We start from the raw sequence: 19,140 nt of genomic DNA, 5'->3' as shown, positions 1-19,140 counted from the left end.
GAGGTTTCGTCTGCCTGCAACTGACCAAAAAGCAAGCCAGAATGGACTTGAGAAAGAAAGAATCCTTTCGCAGTCAGGACATTTGGCTATTTCAGGGCTATTTCACTTGAAAGCGAGGTCCCCCCAAGTAAAGGGATTTTTAACTCCAAAAGAAGCCTGTGTGTTGACGCCCCTGACATCTGTAACATCTGTTTGGGATAGTGGCTTTTTTTAATGCAGGAGGGTGGACGGAGGTCCTGGAGAATATTCCGGGGGTTAAAATAAAAAATAAACTTAGAACGAACACCTGGGGAGCAAAGGGAGGAAGGTAACTGCGTTTGATCCAACTTGTCTCGCGCCTGGTCCTATCCTGCTGCTACTCAATACACCCCCGCGTGGATCTGATGGTGACTTCTGCGCTTGGCATAGCGGAGATCCCAGGTGTATGGATCCGTGTCTGACGCCCCCGCCAGGCCCGGAAGGCCCGGGTGCAAGGAGGAGCAGGAGGTGAAAGGTCCTCGCGGCTCAGTTAGCACCCAGCCAGGAGATAAGTGGGGAGGAACGAGCCTAGCTTAGCCTCAAGACATCCGCAGCTTCTTCCCAAATTGGAAGGAGGAGCCGGCAGTTTCAAACAATGATCTGTCGGATTAAAGGCAGGCGAGCGAACGGAAGAATTAATGGGCAGAGAAGAAGTTGCAGGAGAGCGAGAGAGGAAACGATCAGGGAGACAGTGGAACAGACTCCCACTAGAGGTGGTGGATTCTCCTTCCTTGGAGGTTTTTAAGCAGATGTCGGCTGGCCCCACCTGTCATGGATGATCTAGCTGAGATTCTTGCATTGCAGCTCGGCCGTTCTATGATTCTGAATTGTTCCTCCATATTGCACGAAGGTCAGTGTGTTAGCCTATGAGGTGTGGAGTCCTGAATTCAAATCCTCACACACTCATGAAGTGTCTTCCGGTCACCACCTATAGGCTTGATCTACCTCACTAGGTGCGTGTTTGTGGGGATAAGATTCGGGAGGAAGGAGACCACCTTGAACTCCTCGGAGAAAATATGGGATGGAAAAACCCCATAAGCAGCCAACAACTCAAACGCTGTTTAGTGGGAGAGTAGGAAAAACTCTTTTAAACAAAATCATCTGCAAGAAAGAGAGAAGGAACAAGGGCCCGTTGGAGAACGGAGTCTATTATTCGCCCAACCTGGGCTCAGCCCCGGAACCTGTTCTGCAATATTTGGGATGAGCTGTGAAAAGAGCGGGAAGGTAAGCGTTCCCCTGCGCGACTGCAGAGCGCCTTTCCCGCGTTGCTGCGGTAATCGGAGTAAACTGCTTTAGAGGATGAAGCGGCTTCCAAGGCAAGAAAATATGTCTCGGACACATATTTCCTCTCCCCCCTCGAGGTTGTTACAGAAGAGGTGCAAAAGAAGGGACCCCCCCCCCGGGAAGGTTTGGTTCCCAAACCGTGCTGGCAAAATCCAACTGGAATTTTGTGCACCTTTACTTAGGAGTCCCATTGAACTCAGCTAGAATTACTCCCAGGTCAAAATGCATCCATTCTGACTGTTCAGGTGGCAGGTGGCGTTGAACCAACCACTATGAGCACACAGGATCCGGGCAAAGCTTGTGCTTGGTGGTAGAAAGAAGGCAGAGGAGGCGGAGGGAAGCCCTTCAAAAAGGCTGCCGCGGGCAGGATCCAGCCAGCTAGATCATCCAAGCGGGGGAAGGGTGTTCTTGGTGACTATGGTCCCAGTTGCCCTGAGAGCATTGACAAGTTCCCCCTGTGTAGTTCTGGGCTGCTTCATCACCATTCTCATGATCACTGCAACTCCACAAGATGAGATCTTGCATGGAGCCCCAGACCAAGGGAGGTTGACAGTTATTTTGTGTTTATTCCATTTGCGAATTATTGCACCAACTGTTGTCACCTTCTCACCCAGCTGCTTGGCAATAGTCTTGTTGCCCAGTCCAGCCTTGCGCAGGTCTACAATCTTGTCCCTGACATCCTTGGACAGCTCTTTGCTCTTGGTCATGGTGGCTGCTTTGGAATCGGCTGGATTGATTGCTTCTGTCGACAGGTGTCTTTTGTACAGGTACTGTAACGAACTGAGATGACAGGTAAGACCTCTCTTTTACAGCAGGTGCTTCTAATCTCAGCTCCTTACATACAGTGAAGATACCAGGTAGCCTGACATCTGGCTGGTTGATAGGGGATCAAACACTTCTTTCATTCATTATAATGCACATCAATCTCGTGACTTTTGACTTCTGGGTTTCTGTGGGTTTTCCTGTTATTCTGTCTCTCACAGCTACAATAAACCTACCATTAAAATTATGGACTGGTCATTTCTTCATCAGAGGGCAAACGGCCAAATTTAGCAGGGGATCAAGTACTTTCACCCCTCACTGTCCCTCTTGCTGTCAAGAACCACTTAGGAGCGCAGCTGGGGCCTCGGACTGATCCTCCGGGCAACATCCCCCCCCCACTTTCCCTTGTGGATTCGCTCTGCGGCCGCTCCATCGGCTGCTGTGGATTGGCACCGTGGGGTTGGAGAAGGGGAGGGGGCAGGATTGGCCACAGGCGGTGGGCGTGGCTTATCCGTTTGCCCAGCGCCCTCATTGGCTAGCCGGCGGCCTGACATGAGGCGGCCCCACCCCCTCCGATTGAAACCTGCTGCCCGGAGGGAAGACTCAGAGCAAACTTCCCAGCGCCTGGGGCAGCAGGGCTGGCAGGAGAGCGAGGTGCCAGGATCGCGACCATGCAGTACCAGCCGCCCGCCCTGTACGCGCCCACCCCGCTGCTGCAGCCCGTGCACCCCACGCCCTTCTACATCGAGGACATCCTGGGCAGGGGCGCCCCGACGGGGCTCCCCCACCCCGCGCAGCCGCCACTGCCGCCTCCTCCGCCCACACTGCCGTCCCCCAACTCGTCCTTCACCAGCCTGGTGGCGGGGGCCTCCTACCGGACCCCGATCTACGAGCCCACCCCGATCCACCCGGCCTTCTCGCACCATCTGGCCGCTGCCGCCACCTACGGGGCGGGCCCCTACGGCGCGCCCGCCGGAGCCCCGCTCTACCCGTTCCCCCGCGCCGTCAGCGACTACGCGCACGCCCTCATCCGCCACGACCCCCTGGGTAAGCGGCGCAGGCGGAGGGAGGGGGGGGGAGTGCAGGGAGGGGGCGCTCAACCCCGGGGTAAGAAGCAGGGGGCTTTCCATATTGGTTGCGCTCCCAGATCCGTTGGCTCCTGGTCAAGAAGGATGGGATTGATAGACCAATTAAGGGGCGGGGGGGGGGGAGAGGATTGGGGAAGGTATGGGGTCCTCTCCCCAACCCCTAACCTCCTGGTCCCCTTACCCCGCGGTCAGTTGACCCACTTACCACGCGCCTTAAGCCGGCGCTCCCAGAAATCCAGAGGAATGATTGAGATCGTGGTGAGGGCAGCGGGCTTCCGAGTTGGAAACTTTCTTGGTTGTCAAAGAAGGATCAAGCTAAGTTTTTTAAATATATATATATATATATATTTAAATTAAAATAACCGAGGAACTAGCCAGTGACTATTGGACCCCAAAAAGTTTCTGAGTAGGTTGGACAGTATAGAAGTTGCATTGAAGGGTGCAGATGATTCTGGAGGAAAAGGAAAAATCAGCTCCTCCTGGGCCTTAGGCCTCCCGAGAGGAATCGAGCGCCTCCACGGCAAATGTGACAAGACTAGCTCAGCTTCTTCCGTGGCCTTCGGAGGGCCTTTGAAATCGGTGCGTGTGCTTGTGTTTTTGCGGCACCAGCTTTCGTGGGCCAGAGAACCCAGGAAAGTGGACGAAACACGAAGCCTCAGCTGGCCTCTTGCTTTTGCACGAAGCGTGCAAGCCTGTGGATGTTGACTCATAGTCCCCGTGGCTTTCCGCTGGGGGCTCCGAGGACTTTGCAGCCTTGATCTCTAAGGGGTCATCGTCGTGCTAAACCTTTTGGGGTTGTTGCTTTTTGCTGCAGCTGATTAACGAGGCTGCAAGGGAGAAACTATGGTTTGCGGCGGGGCAGTGAAAGAGCGAGCTTAGGCGCCCCACCGCCGCAGCCGGGACTGGGTGGCGCTCAGCTGCAGCAGCAGCCAGCCCCGCGCAGGGTGTGTCCGCGCTGTTCTCCTCCACGATCCGACCTGCAGTGCAGGAGGATTTGCTGGGAATTAAGTACGTGCGTTTAAAAACGTCGGATCTTGTCACTCCTCCTTCGCTAAGGCGTGCTTACTCGGAAGTCAGCTCCGCGGCGTCGGATGGGCCTTAGGACGAGGGAGCGCGCAGGCCGAACGCTTCTTCTTTCTTTTGGGCACCGATTCGACTCAAAAGCATTTCTCTAGGTTTTAATTCGGATCGGAGGCTGGGGTGTGCGCCGGTAGTCCGCTGCGATCTCTCGCGCGCTGGTGGACTTGCTAGCTTCGGAGCCGCGGGATTCGACGTCCAGTTGCAACAGGCGCGGGATCCTCCGGGCTTTCAGTCTTGCTCCAGATTCATTTCTTGCTGAAATGAATGGAACTGACTTACCTTAATCATGGCCAATTTAAGTGCCATCGACTTCAAAAAACCTTTCCTCCAAGCAGGGATCCAGCCTAACGGGTGGTTCAGGTGGTTTGCAAAAGCGGAGTCACTCCGGAGGCGAAACGGATTTACGATTTCTCGATTATTTGTCTATATTTGCGCTTGTTTCTCTTTCGAACCGGAAGAGGGGAGGCTGTGCCCCATATGGTGTAAAACTGAAGCTTGCGAGGGCCCCGATTCTCTCCCTCACCTCCTCGCGCCCCCCAGTCACCGCAGGCCGCCAGCAGACCTTGCAACGTCTAAGATTTGCCGGATTGGCTCGAGTTCGTGCTGTCTGAGAGCGGGTTGGCTGACCCTTTCCGTTCATACAGGATATCTTGAGCTCTTGATAGGAGTAAATCTGGGTTCAGAAGCTGTTAAGTGTTTTCCTGGCCGCCCGGAGCAGGCTCTTCCCCGGGAGTCGTGCACACTGCTGATTATTTTATCGACATCCTCAATACAGACAAATTCAGGAAACACTCGGCTTCTGATAGCCCGGATCCGTTTTTCTGATATTGTTCATTTCCTCTGTGTGGGATGGGGCTTTATGACAGCTAAAATAACTCGTTGCTTCCTTAAAAAAAAAATCAGCACATGCAGAAAAAAGAAGCCTGTTTTCACCAGAATTACTAAGGCCTGACGCAAACGAAATCTTGAATAACAATGTTTTTTGCATTTTTCAAAGGCTTCGGCCAGACAGAAACACAAACACCGACCGACAGGGTGAGGGGATGTGGGGCCCTTTGAAACTCGGGCGCCCGCTCTCCTTATTATGGCGTAGGATAAACTCCCGATGCGGGGCCTGTTTACTTGAAAGTAAGCCTTCTGTCTCCTAAGGGGGCTTTCTGCCAAGTGGATCGGCTAGGAGGGCAGCCGCCTTCTGAAGCGATGTGTTTCATGACCTTACTAGCCTGCGTACTTTTCAGCCACATAGATTCCCCTCCCAAATCCCGGGAACTGTAGTTTGTTTGCCCCCGAGCTACAATTCCCAGCACCCTTAAGCTACGGTTCCCAGGATTCTTTGGGGGAAAGTAATGTGCTTTAAATGCGCTTTAGATGTATATGGGGCGCACAGTCCAAAAGGTTATGGATAAACTTCCCACCTCCCGTTTCCACTGCAATCCTAAACTGCAATCCTAAACTTCACAGTAGCAATGGTAGATTACACTGATTTCCGTAAACGTCGTTAGGATCGCGTTAGACATGAATTATATATATAAATATATTTAAGGGAAACCCCACCGGGTTAGTCATTGTGAGCTCTGATTTCCGAGTGGATTATAGACATCCGAGTGGATTACAGGCATCCGAGTGGATTACAGACATAGAACTTCTTTCCGAGTGATCATGCATAGGATTGGTCTGTTATTGTTTCCTGGCTGCGATTTTATGCAGCCGATAAATCCCACAGAAGCCATGCACGGGAAACAGCACCGTAGTAATGGAACAAGCAGCCTACCTCGCAGGGTTACTTGTGAGGGTGGCCATAGATTGCAAGAGCACCCAACATGGTGCCCGCCAGATTTTTTAGGACTACAACTCCCATCGTTCTAGACCATGCTGGGTGGGGCTAATGGGAGTTGTAGTCCTTAACATCCGGGAGGATATCAGTTTGGCTGCCCTTGATGGACCGAAGCTGGTTATGGGGACGCTGGGGGCGAGCAACGAGCCAAGGCAAGATCCTGCTTCTCGGAAGCCTGACTGCTGCTGAGGACGGAACGGTTGTTCTATCTTTCTTATCGAGCAAAATTTATACACCGCTTAGTAGAACGAAAGACCTCTGCGCGGTGTACAAGTCTAAAATATACCTTTAAAATGCTAATTTAAAATGAAATGAAATGTTATATTTTTTAAAAATACAAATACAAATCGGTATTTTTTTTTTAAAAAAAACCTTATGCCTACTAAAATCACACGCCCCAGCAGGCTTGCTGGAACAACAACAACAAAAAGTTTTTAGCAGGCGCTGAAAACAGCGAAGGAGCCTGCTTGCTTTCAATCGGCAGGGAGTTCCACAGCGTACCCTCTGCCGATGGATAATTATGCGGCACTTGTAAAGGCCCCAGATCCGCCGGTCTAGGTGGAACTTTCTTTGGTCTGATTCAACAGGGCCAGTAGTGCGCTCTTAATTTCGTGGAAAAACTTTAAAAGCGTCAGTATCAAATAGTCTTCTTGCGGCAACACTGGAATGGCGAGCCCATCTCAGAAAATAATGATTTCCCGTTATACAAACGGGGAAACTGCTGTTTTTGAAGGCCCACGCTTTCTCTCTATATGCACACACAACCTTTTTTTGTATTATTTGATATGATGCAGAACCTACCAATTACCGGTAATTAAATGTAGCAATTAATTGCTACAATTTTTATCCTGCTTCCCCCCCACCCTCGGCAGAGATAAGGTTCTCTCTATTTTATCCTTAACAACCCTGTAAGGTAGGTTAGGCTGAGAGACTCGGGCAGGGTCACTCACCCGGTGAGCTTTATGGCTAATTTGAACCCTGGTCACCAGGGTTCTAGTCCAGTGCTCTAACCTCTGCACCACCCTACCATAGTAAAAAACAAACAAAACCGTTTGCGTGGAGACGAAAACAAATCCATGTGTTTCAACGTGGGTTTTGCCCCAAAGCTCTCTTGGCAGCAGACGCTAAACTAAAGGCTCTTCTCTGTTTCCTCTTACACAGTTCTTGTCCTCCACTTCCTTGAGGAAGCAGCCCTAAATCACGTGGAAGACTAGGCTGCAGTCCTGCACACGCTTCATTGGGAGTAAATCCCGTGAACTCCGAAGAACTTAATTTCTGAGTAGACCCTGTGCAGAATTGCACTGCCTAAAACCCCGGTTAAAAAAAAAATCCTTTAAGGGATAGGGTGTTGTGCACCAGAATCGAAGTCACCTCGAATTTAATCCAGAGGAAACTGAACTGAGGTGCCTTCATTAAGATTTGGGGACAGGGCATGCCACGGACTCAGTGGGTGGAGTTCCGCGTGCTTCCACTTAAACTGGTTTACATCTCGTTCTACAAACCAAAGTACTTGGGTTTTTGCGTGATACCATATTTTTAATAATTCGTCTCACCTTCCCACTCAAACCAACCAACCAGTTAATGGAAGTCTATAGGTTCGTTGCACGGATGGCCTATATATAAAACCCTAGAGGGGGGCAGGGAGGGGCAGCTGATCCCCCTAAATCAATAAAAATACATAGCTACTGAGGTTCTGCCCCCCCCCCAACAAAAGGCCTGCCGTCCCCTAGCAAAAACCTTGGCTACGCCCATGATAATACATACGACTTTGCAAGTTGAAAACGTCGTATAATAGCTAGGAATTATTATTCTTGTTATTTCGATCTCCATTGTTTGAAAAGGAATCCCGCTGGTTCTGTGTTTATCGCGTTATTTTTGCGGAACTTAAACCTGAATATGAGATCCAGGTTAATGAGTTTAGGATCGGGAGGCAAATCTGCTCATTCAAGGTTTCAGCCTTGTAGCACCTTTAGATGGAGGGAAAGCCCACCAGCTAAAATGAAATTTACATCTGACTAAGCGCGCCCGTCTAGCTTTTACGTGGTTGGGCATTTCCAGCGATTTCCAGAGAATCTGCCGTCGCGTCAGGTGCCTCGGGATCCCTTGACACCGAAAACGGCCTCTTCCTACCGCCGAGCTCGTGAGAACGCCGTTCAAGCGCGTCTTCATTCCTGCCTAGACGAATCGGGCTTGGTCGTTAAAGACCTGGGGCTCCGTTGAAACAATAAGGACTCCCGGTCCTTGCAGGGCAAACTTATGACGTGCTCTAGTGCTTAAGGCCTATGGGGCCCCCTCCTCGGACTAAGCGCGTGCACATCAGGATTTGTGGCACCAAGTCTAAACACAAGCAAGCGCGCTCCATGGATTCAAAGCATATTCCACTCTCCTTTTCCCTCCCAGTGTACAATCACCGCTTTAAAAATGATCTTATTACTTATCTTGAATTTATTTAGGAGTCGCACACACGTAAGGGCTCCAAGCTACTTAAAACCATTTTTAAGAGCATAAGCATCAGTTTTGTAAAATCTAGATACGGAGACAGATGATATAGATATAACGATTCCTTTAAAAATCCACAAAGCAATCCACAATGAAAGCAGCAAAATGCTTTGAACAAACAGCTAGAATGTTGACTTCTCCCTCCCAAAAAAACCACCCACATTTAAGTGTCCGGCTTAAACAACGTTTGCACTGGCAGTGCAATTCTCTAACACGTTTATGCAACGCCAGTTGGGGCTTATTCCCACATTCGGGTACAGTGGATTGCAGCTTTGCCTGTTTAGTAAGCGCCCAGGATTGTGCTGTTGATCGGGAATACCTACGGGACCGTCCTTCAGTCCTCTTGTGGGCGAAAACTGGGACGAATTAATTATTATTATACTCTACATTTGTTAATTAGGCTTATCCATCTGCCCTGGTATCTGTGCTACCTATTGCTGTTCCTTGCGAATGGTTCCCAGACCCCCACTAGGGTGTTGATACGATTATGTGCCGAGCACATGATCACCAAATCTGTTTCTGTAAAACAGGCATGGCCAAACTTGGCCCTCCAGATGTTTTGGGACTACAACTCCCATCACCCCTAGCTAACAGGACCAGTGGTCAGGAATGATGCGAATTGTAGTCCCAAAACATCTGGAGGGCCAAGTTTGGCCATGCCTGCTGTAAAAGATGTTTGAATATACAGTACATTCAAGCTGTGATTGTCACGGACTGTAATGTTCGCATCTCATTGCCATTCAGCTCCCACCTTACAATTTTTCCCTTTATGTAGCTGACTGCATGCATCTGAGGAAGTGGGTTTAAATCCACGGATAACGATAATAAACTCGTTATTCTTCAAGTTGCTTCCGGAACATTTTTTTTTTTAAATATGCAATCGATGAAAGAGTAGAATAAAGCAGTAGCTTGTTAATAAAATAAAATAATAAAATAAAATAAACACCGAGAAAAAGACCATCACGATGATGCCAATTTTCTAAGCGTGTGAACAGAATTTTTTATTCATGTATAGAACTCGTGAGTTGTAGTCAGCAATATCCGGAGCGCGAAAGGTTCCCTTCACCTGGATTAAGAACTGCGGAAACAAAGTGCGCACGAGGTATAATTAAGTGTCCGAAATGTCACAAGAAGTGCAGATCGTTTCAGATGACTTTCGAAGGGGTTTAGATGCGCCCATCCTAGCTGCGATCTACAATAAAATTAAAAAGCCAATATGGTGTAGTAGTGGTTAGAGCAGTGTTTCCCAACCTTGGGCCTCCAGCTGTTTTTGGACTACAACTCCCATCATCCCTAGCTAGCAAGACTAGTGGTCAGGGATGATGGGAATTGTAGTTCAAAAACAGCTGAAGGCCCAAGGTTGGGAAACACTGGGTTAGAGCGATGCACTAGGACCTTGGGAGACCAGCGGGCCAATCCATACTCAGCCACTGTAGCTCATTGGGTAACCTTGGGCCACCCACAGCCTATCAGCCTAACCTACCCCACAGGGTTGTTGTGAGGATCAGAACGGGGATGGGGCAAACAGAACGTGTGCACCGCCTTGAGTCCCTGGGAAGAAAGGCGGGTGCGCCCGTGTAATAATAACACATCGAATTAATCAACTAAAAATGGTGTTTACTAACCAATGGCGGACAGCTATTAGACGCGGTCTCTAAGTGGAAACTTCGCGTTCGGAAGTCTCCGAGACCTCTCTGCTAGGGACGGAGCAGTGAGGAAAGCCCCGGGGGTTTCAAGGCTTCCAGGCTGGCTGGCTAGGGGTGGGCGCGCCGCCTCCGGGTCTGCGCTGCGCTGGCCGCGCTCAGCTTGCGGGGAGCCTTGATTTGCCTTGGGAGGCGGCTTCCTTGGGCGCGAGAGAGCCGAGAGGAAGCCTTGGGTGTTTCTTCTTCTTCTGAGCAAGAGAGACCAACAGGAAACACATTGGCGGAAATGTTGCCATCAGCCCATTGCGGAGAGCGGCTTAAACTGCCCTCTGGCTGATGTGACAAATCGGGGGAGGCTCGAGCGGAAAGTGAAGCCGCGAGGAACCCCAGCCGGCTCCGGGCGCAGCACCGACCTCACAACCGCGGATTAGCCGCCCCGGATTAGTGACTCCGGTTTGGAATCTTGTGACTCACTTTGCCCGCCCCCAGCTTTCAGTTAAGGACCCACGTCAACCTCAGAGGGCTACTGTATTTGAATCCCAAAAGGCATGGCAAGCGATTTCAGGATACTTTTGTTGTGGGTGTATGTAGGAGCTATATACATAAACTCACTCCGACCGGAATTTTGGGAAGCGAAGGGTGCTAGGAATTGTAGCTGGGGTGGGTACTACAGTTCCCGTGATTCTTTTTTGGGGGTGGTGGTAATGTGATTTGAATGCATTTTACAGGTACAGTGTATAGGAAGCCTGCGTTTGTATGTGCGTACACATATATGTATGTACAAACACATACAAGTGTATGAGTGTGTGCATATGAAGCGATGTACAGGTGTATATTTTTCATTCCCTCCTACAGTAACACCTGAATCAATCTAGAAAATGTTAGTCCAGGTATGTCACCGTAACAGGGAATGAAACACAGAAGGTGTTTTCTTCTTCTGATAATAAGTGATGACTTTTGTTTCTTAACATGTCAGCTGTTTTGAACTTCCTTCAATGTCTCCAAAAGGCACTGTATTGCGGTATCGTCTCCTAGACCGGCGATTTATTAATTGCTGATGAAAAATATTTTCATTCAGCAGGAATTCCGAAGGAACTCAGTGGTGGCTCATTCCCCTTTTAAGTTTCTTAATTAATTGATCAATTAGATTATTTAATTGACGGTGCGATCCTGGACATTTTCACTCAGCAGAAAGTCCGGCTGTACTCAATGGGGCTGACTCCGATTTAAGTTTGTTTTTGGATAGTGGTAGCACCGCAAAAGTATTTCATCGTTAGGGAGTCAACTAAACACTGGCTGCGTCGTAAAAGGCAGGTCCTAATCATAGGTTGGAGGATTACTTTGGGGTAATTCATGCCAGTTTGATTAGGCTGGGTGCAGGAAAAGAGGTGTTTGAGCTGTCCGAATCGGAAAACGCCGCCCTTTCCTCGATATGTCCCGGGCTTCAGTCGAAGTGACCGGGACCAGGGATCTAGAAAGCGGGAAGAAACCACCCAGGCAAGGCAGGATCCCTTTTTATTTTATCTGGGTCGGCATCCCTGGAGGGAATACAGTCCTTGGAACAGGAAAGAGTCGGCTGGGTCTCAAGCGGCTTCTGCTTGCGTCGGCCTGCGCTGCTCGTGTAAACGCCGGGCTAGCGGACCCAGAAATCGGAGTGGCGCCTGAATGAAGTGAGCGGTTTAAGTATCGGAACGTGGCTTTCTCTTTAAGCAAAAGTGAACGAACGACGTTCGTGTGAAGGGAAGGACAAAAAGTGGGACCCATTTGCTAACACCGGTCTATTTATTAGCCTTTGCGAAGAAAATGATCCATTCTGCACCTGCTGGGAGCTCGGCCCCATTGAGCTCAACGAAGTTCAATAGGCATTGCAGCATCAGCCCCCTCTTAAGAGTCTTTTTAGGGATCTTGCTCATTCATTCATTTCAACGGTTGATAGACCGCTTCCCACCGTAGTGTCGAAGAGGCGCACGTTGAAGTTACAAAAAAACAGAAAGGCTAAAAAGTTGTGGAGTGTGTTGTCTGCGGGCACCTTCTTGGGAGAATTCATTCGATGTATGCCGTTTGAACGGATTTCCAAAATAATGAAATAGAATAAGAGTGAATTAAATGTGGCTAAGGTTTTTCGCACTTTCCCTTCACCTGCCTATGCATCAAATAGGCATTTCAGTACAAGTTAGCTCCATGGGAATTTATTTCTTAGTATTTTCAGATTCTGGTTTTATGGGGTACCCCTCCCGGCTCATCTCTCTGTCTCTTTAGTGGGCAATGCACATTACTTGTCAAAATATGGTGAGCTAGCCCTGCTGCGCTTAGGGTGCCCTTCTGCTCATTCTGCTGAACCCGCCTCTGGACTTCTGTTCCAAAGTCCTGAGCAGAAAGGGCACTACGGTTTTGCGGGCGGTGGTGGTGGGAGAGAGCTGGAAATTATTCCAGATTAAATATCCTTGGAGTTGAACCAGCTGAGCGTTCTATGGAGTGAAGTGAACGTTCCATCCGGTGAACTGAACGTTCTATGGGGTAAACTGAACGTTCCATGGGCTTGAATCAAGTAGAGGGAAATTCGGATTAAATCAGACTTCGCCACCGAGGGCGCCCTCCAGATGTCGCGGACTGCAGGTAGGAATTGTAGCCGGAGGGCATCAATTTCGGCGAAGGGGGGATTGCGATCTTGGCACAAATGGGGATGTGGAAAGCTTTGCCCCTGGACGCTCCAGCGCTCCGGAGGCCCCACGGGCGCCGAGGTGCCTCCCCTTGCAATGTAGTATTAACAGCGCCACCGTCTCTCCGTCTCCCGCAGGCAAGCCGCTGCTGTGGAGCCCCTTCATGCAGAGGCCGCTGCACAAGCGGAAAGGGGGCCAGGTGCGCTTCTCCAACGACCAGACCCTCGAGCTGGAGAAGAAGTTCGAGACGCAGAAGTACCTCTCTCCGCCCGAGAGGAAACGCCTGGCCAAGATGCTGCAGCTGAGCGAGAGGCAGGTGAGGCGACGCGAGGGAGGCAATTGAGGGTGACCCTTCCGAGACAGAGTCCAACTAAATTTCAGTAACTTTCCCTTCACCTCCTTAGCAATCGTGCTCGAACGGTGCAATCACCTGGGTTCGGTTGATATATTATTATATTATATTGACATACCTTGGTTTTTAGGAACAGGTTCCTGGCCACCTTACATTGGCAGCTAACGATTAACTGGTTCGAATTAGGCTAAATTCCTCTCTCACCACCAAAGGAACCCGCACAAGCAACGCTGACACAAAACCCCACATATATTAAGTAAAATAGAAACATCACCACCCGACCCGACCCCCACTCATCTTCCCGCCCTCCACTTCCCCCCTTATTCTTCCTAATGTCTCAACAAATGAAACCGATTTGCTTTTTAAAAAAATGTTACGTGGGAAAAAATACGAGAGACATTGCACATACCTTTGCAAATCAAGAAGATCTTGAATAAAAAGACATTAAAAAAAATTAGGCTAAATTCCAAGAAATGTCTTCCTTTTTCTTTACCTGATATCACAATAAAGGAAGATCCGGAGCAATTTCTAGAAGTAGGGAGTAGACTATACGCCCAATATGCAGCCTGGCCTCTCCGAATTTCTCTCGGAAGCAAGAGTACAAACACATACCTACTTGGAAACAATATTCAACGATTTCAGCGAGGCTATGCAAATGTGCATAGGTTTCTTATTATGCTCTTCCTCCCAACAGGAGCCCATGGCACAGGACTGCAGTCTCATGTCCCACTGTAAAGGGGTGGAATTAAAGCTGTAAACCTGTATAAACTTTATTGGAAATAAGCTCTCTAGCCAACTCTGTGGGTCCCACTTCTTGAGTAGGCATGATTGCCATTGCACTGTGGGTGTATCGAGGACTGTAGTCTTTTCATCGGTCTCTCTTTAATATCCCCCTTTCTCTCTTTTTGCTGTTGTTGGATTGCTTAGGTTAAAACTTGGTTTCAGAATCGTCGGGCTAAATGGCGGCGTCTAAAGCAGGTAAGAGAAATGCTCCTATTCCAATAATAATAATAATAATAATAATAATAATAAATTTTATTTATATCCCGCCCTCCCTCGCCAAAGCCAGGCTCAGGGCGGCTAACAACAATAAAATAGTACAACATTCTAAAATCATTTCATTCTAAAATTAATTCAAATCAAATTGATGGCAAACATTGGGCTAGAGTTCTGTGAAGATTGCCAAAGGAGGGAGTCAGGCTGTGCCCTGACCAAAGGCCTGGTGGAACAGCTCTGTCTTGAAGGCCCTGCGGAAAGATGTCAAGTCCCGCAGGGCCCTAGTCTCTTATGACAGAGCGTTCCACCAGATCGGAGCCACAGCTGAAAAAGCCCTGGCTCTAGTTGAGGCCAGCCTACCCTCTCTGTGGCCTGGGACCTTCAAGATGTTTTTGTTTGAAGACTGTAAGTTTCTTCGTGGGATATACCAGGAGAGGCGGTCCCGTAGGTACGAGGGTCCTAGGCTGTATGGGGCTTTAAAGATTAAAACCAGCACCTTAAACCTGATCCTGTACTCCTGGATCCTCATTTTACACACACACAGAGTGCTGAGGAGGCTGTTTACCCTCTTCAGCTATTATTATTATTATTATTTGTATCCCACCTATCTACCGTAACTGGGTTGCCCCAGCCACTCTGGGTGACTACTGTTAAGATGACGAACAGTCCCATTGGGATCTCTGAGTTGCTGTTTAGCATGAACCTTATTCCTCCCCCTGCCACACCCCAAAATTGGCTCTGCTTTCTGTCTTTGCAATGGGTGCCAATTATGTTACTTATTTTGGGAACCCTAGAAAAAGACATGGCCACATTATAAGGAAAAGGAGCCGCTCCGAGTCATAAGAAGAGCCCTTCTGGATCAGGCCAGTGCTCCCCCTATTCCAGTATCCTCTTCTCATATGGAAAGCACACAAGTAGGACCTGAGGGCAACAGCTCTCTGGAGATTGAGAGGGATAGAGAACTTAGCCCTGTCTTGTCCCTGACTAACTGATCATCTGGCTTGACCCATGAACTGAACGTGTTAGGAAAATGAATGTGACCCTCCAGTCATTTATTTCTGAGCACCCCCAGTGAAACAGGCAGAACTCCTTCACCATCATAACCAGCTTTAGGATCACACCAGTGATGCAGCCCAAGTCACTGGGCTCCTTGCTTTCTTGGGGTTCAGTATGCATAAGTATCATTTCCCACTGACAAACCCAGTGGGGCTCTGATTCAGATGACAAAGTGGCCCTTAGAAGTGCTAAGATATAATCAGAATTGGAAGGTCATCTGGTTCAACACCCTGCAATGCTGGTAATAGAACATGCTCCCTGGAGCTGTGAACATAGGTTATATGCAAAAATGGCAGGCTGCGTTCTTTGCTTTAAGGAAAGAGTAAAAAAAAAACCAACATCCTCAGAACAAACTCCACAATCTGTTAATGAAAATCAAAAACAATCTCTAATGCAGTACCAAGAAGTTTTGGGCATGGTCAGCCACAATCCAAAACAGACACTATGCAGCCCAATCCTTTGCATGTTTACTCAGAAGTAAGCCCCATTGAGATGGATGGAACTTGCTTCCTAGTAAGCAAGTACAGTGGTACCTTGGGTTACAGATGCTTCAGGTTACAGGTGCTTCAGGTTACAGACTCTGCTAACCCAGAAATAGTACCTTGGGTTAAGAACTTTGCTTCAGGATGAGAACAGAAATCGTGCAGCAGCAGTGCGGTGGCAGCGGGAAGCCCCATTAGCTAAAGTTGTGCTTCAGGTTAAGAACAGTTTCAGGTTAAGAACGGACCTCCGGAACGAATTAAGTTCTTAATCCGAGGTACCACTGTATTCCATAGAATTGGAGCCTAATCCTGTAACCCTTCTGATCGTCATGGTTTTAGATGTAAATTCCACCATGTTCCATAGGGCTTGCAACCAAGTAAGTGGTCCTGGGCTTTTTACCTGATCACACCCCCACCCCCACCTGTACTTGTGAGAAGGAAAATAGTTGTGATTTTAATTGGTTGGTATCTCTGTGAGATAGTGGAAAGGTTAAAAATGGTTTTTATAAATAAACACCTCCATCCTTGCCTCCCTTCCCTCCTACTTGACTGCCCCAGTGTTTCCTTCACCTGAGATCCTTCATTGTACATTTTCTCCCTGACTTTTTCAGGAGAACCCTCAAGCTAGCAAAAAAGAGGAAACTGAAAGTGGGGACAATCACCAGGATTCAAGACAAGAGGACTGTCTGAGTCCCGACCACAATAAGGAGACTTCTCCAGGGAGACCACTGTACACCCCATCACCAGCCTCCCAGGAAGAGCTGGATACTGACATCTCTGATGATTCAGACCAAGAGGTGGACATTGAAGGTGACAAGGGCTATTTCAATAGTCCTCATCAGTAGTGGTCCCCTTGAGGACGGACTTTCCCTCTGCTTGCACTTTAAGAGGAGTTGGCTTGACAAAAATGAGGAGGGGAAATATAACTCTAAGTCAGTGTTTTTGTTGAGACAATCACCTGAAAAATGGGGCAGATCTTTTTACTTTGAAATGACAGGAAAGAGCCTGTGCTTGTTGATAGATTTGTACAGTGATCAGTTTTTATATCCTCCTGGGAATATAACTACTACTACACCTTCTTTGAAGACCTTTAACTGGCTGAGAGGGGAAAAAAAACCCACACCAAACAAACTGGATGAAAAGGGCCCTTTTGATTCCCCAAGGAGAATTTCACTTCTGGGATGGAACCTTTGCAAAAAGACCTTTTGAATGTTGCAGGACTGAAACAAAATGTTTAGAATTTTGGGCCCAGGGGTCCAAAAAGTGGGGAGAGAGTGTAGCAGATACCATCGACATAACCTTACTTTCATCTCCTCAAAACACTGGTGCAGTTAGGTAATGTTAGATGCTGGGCTTGTGGGACTTTCTCCTTAGATCGTATCATGTATTATTTCACTTAACACTTAATTCCAGTGGTCTTACAGGGATGCTCTTCGGCTGGGAATATGTATCACTTCAAAAGGTGGTAAACCAGCCTTAATGCATTTGAGGGCCCTCTGGTTCATTCAGTAGGGTCACCTTGACCTCTGCCCCAAAGTCCAGTCCCACTGACTGAAAACAATGTATAACCAATGTGGGTATCATGATTTTTTTAAAAAAATGTTTTTATTAAAGATTTTCTTGGGTTACAAAAGCATGGACATTGTCTCTATTTTCAGCTCATAAAGTCCTTTCTACATATCAGCTATATTCAATGTGAGACATTAATGCTGTATGCAGTATAAGGTTGGGGAAGAAGAGAGGTGGGGAGAGAGAGCAGGGGGAGGGGGGTAGTAAACTTTCATTCTTTTACATGGTGTATGTGCAAGTTTTTGTGTCGGCGTAATGTGGGTAGGTTCTCTTTCTATTCCTTTATTAGTTATTGGCAGTGAGAGAGGTTGTGGGCCCAGGGTATGGTTGTTTGCCTTCAGTATACTGCGGTAAGTTTTGTTTGTGTGTGTTTTGCTTGTGTGTGGATGGGATGTTATTGGTTCAAGTTAGCTATATTGATTTGTATGCTGTTGGTCAGATCAATGTGGGCCTTATGTGAAGTGAGTTCTTAAATGATTGGAATATGAGTGCGGGAAGGAACAATGGCATGGGCAGGAAGAGAACTCCCTTATCTTTAAGAAGAATGTTGACAAGCTGGAACATCCACAGAGGAGGGAAACGAAGAAGATCAAGGGTCTGGAAAACAAGCCTTATGAGGAACAGTTGAAGGAGCTAGGTATGTTTAGCCTGGAAAAGAGGAGACTGAGAGAAGACATGTTAGCCATCTTCAGATATCTCAAGGGCTCTCACGTGGAAAAGGGAACAAGCTTGTTTTCTCCTGCTCTGGGGGGTAGGTCTCAAATCAATGTTTCAAGTTACAAGAAAGGAGATTCTGACTAAACATCAGGAAGAACTTTCTGACAGTAAGAGCTGTTTGACAGTAAAACAGACTTCCACGAAAGGTGCTGAACTTTCCTTCCTTGAAGGTTTATAAGCAGAGGTTGGGTGGCTATCTGTCAAGGAGGATCTAGCTGAGATTCCTGCATTGTGGGGGGCTGGATTGTCCAACTCTACCATTCTATTATTCTAAATGATTCTTCCCTATTGTGGGATATACACATGTGTATTGTGGGGGCTTGTGGTCAGTGTGTTAGCCTAGGAGTGGGGAGACCTCTGTTCAAACCTCACTCACTCATGAAGCGCATGCCACCACCTAATTTATCTCACTGGGTGGGTTTTTGTGGGTATAAGATTTGCAAGGAAGGAGACCATATATGCTGCCCTGAGCTCCTTGGAGAGGAGATGGGGCAAAAAACATAAGCAAAGAACAACTCAAACTCTGTTTAATGGGAGGGTGGGGTAAACTGTTTAAAACAAATAAACTCATCCTCTAGGAGTTAGCTTTATTTATTTCATTTCATAAAAATTATACACCATTTGATTGTAACTTCCCCTCCTCCCCAAAGATTTGAGATCCAGCACTGAGACTCATCAGTTGCTATGGACACATCCCTGTACTTATTCTAAAGGTCAAAAGAGATTACTTTCATGCCCTTGTACAGTGGTACCTCGGGTTAAGAACTTAATTCGTTCCGGAGGTCCGTTCTTAACCTGAAACTGTTCTTAACCTGAAGCACCACTTTAGCTAATGGGGCCTCCTGCTGCCACCGCGCAATTTCTGTTCTCATCCTGAAGCAAAGTTCTTAACCCGAGCTACTATTTCTGGGTTAGTGCAGTCTGTAACCTGAAGCATATGTAACCTGAAGCATATGTAACCCAAGGTACCACTGTACATCGAAACACACACACACATTTTTTGCAAAGAACTTAGGTATTAATTAATATTAAGTGGGCAGCCTGTCTGATATTCTCAACTGCTGAAGGCTGGATGATCCCAAGGAGGCACAAGTCAGCTA

At 48.0% G+C, this 19,140-nt stretch overlaps 1 protein-coding gene and 1 long non-coding RNA gene across 2 annotated transcripts; one reads left to right on the top strand and one right to left on the bottom strand.

Moving 5' to 3' along the window:
• Positions 1 to 2,685: 2,685 nt before the first annotated feature.
• HHEX (hematopoietically expressed homeobox) lies at positions 2,686 to 17,390 on the top strand. The gene is made up of 4 exons (XM_079977100.1): positions 2,686 to 3,111; positions 13,006 to 13,184; positions 14,148 to 14,198; positions 16,366 to 17,390. Exons 1-4 carry the CDS (start codon positions 2,736 to 2,738, stop codon positions 16,597 to 16,599), a joined length of 840 nt encoding a protein of 279 aa, XP_079833226.1. The 5' UTR covers positions 2,686 to 2,735; the 3' UTR covers positions 16,600 to 17,390.
• LOC307216554 lies at positions 8,548 to 10,788 on the bottom strand. The gene is made up of 2 exons (XR_013839144.1): positions 10,191 to 10,788; positions 8,548 to 9,757 (listed from the first exon to the last, which is right to left on the bottom strand). It is a non-coding gene; the product is annotated as an uncharacterized lncRNA (long non-coding RNA).
• Positions 17,391 to 19,140: the final 1,750 nt, after the last annotated feature.

The sequence above is a fragment of the Podarcis cretensis genome (genome assembly GCF_951804945.1).
Source record: "Podarcis cretensis genome assembly, chromosome: 5".
NCBI classification, from domain to species: domain Eukaryota; kingdom Metazoa; phylum Chordata; class Lepidosauria; order Squamata; family Lacertidae; genus Podarcis; species Podarcis cretensis.
This window is presented reverse-complemented; position numbering and strand designations above follow the sequence as displayed.

What these genes read in the sequence shown, in the direction of transcription:
- HHEX (XM_079977100.1), top strand. Translation starts at nt 2,736, where the DNA reads ATGCAGTACCAGCCGCCCGCCCTGTACGCGCCCACCCCGCTGCTGCAG. An exon ending in TGCAGCTGAGCGAGAGGCAG is followed by an intron (nt 13,185 to 14,147) that starts GTGAGGCGACGC and finishes TGGATTGCTTAG; the next exon opens with GTTAAAACTTGGTTTCAGAA. An exon ending in AATGGCGGCGTCTAAAGCAG is followed by an intron (nt 14,199 to 16,365) that starts GTAAGAGAAATG and finishes TGACTTTTTCAG; the next exon opens with GAGAACCCTCAAGCTAGCAA.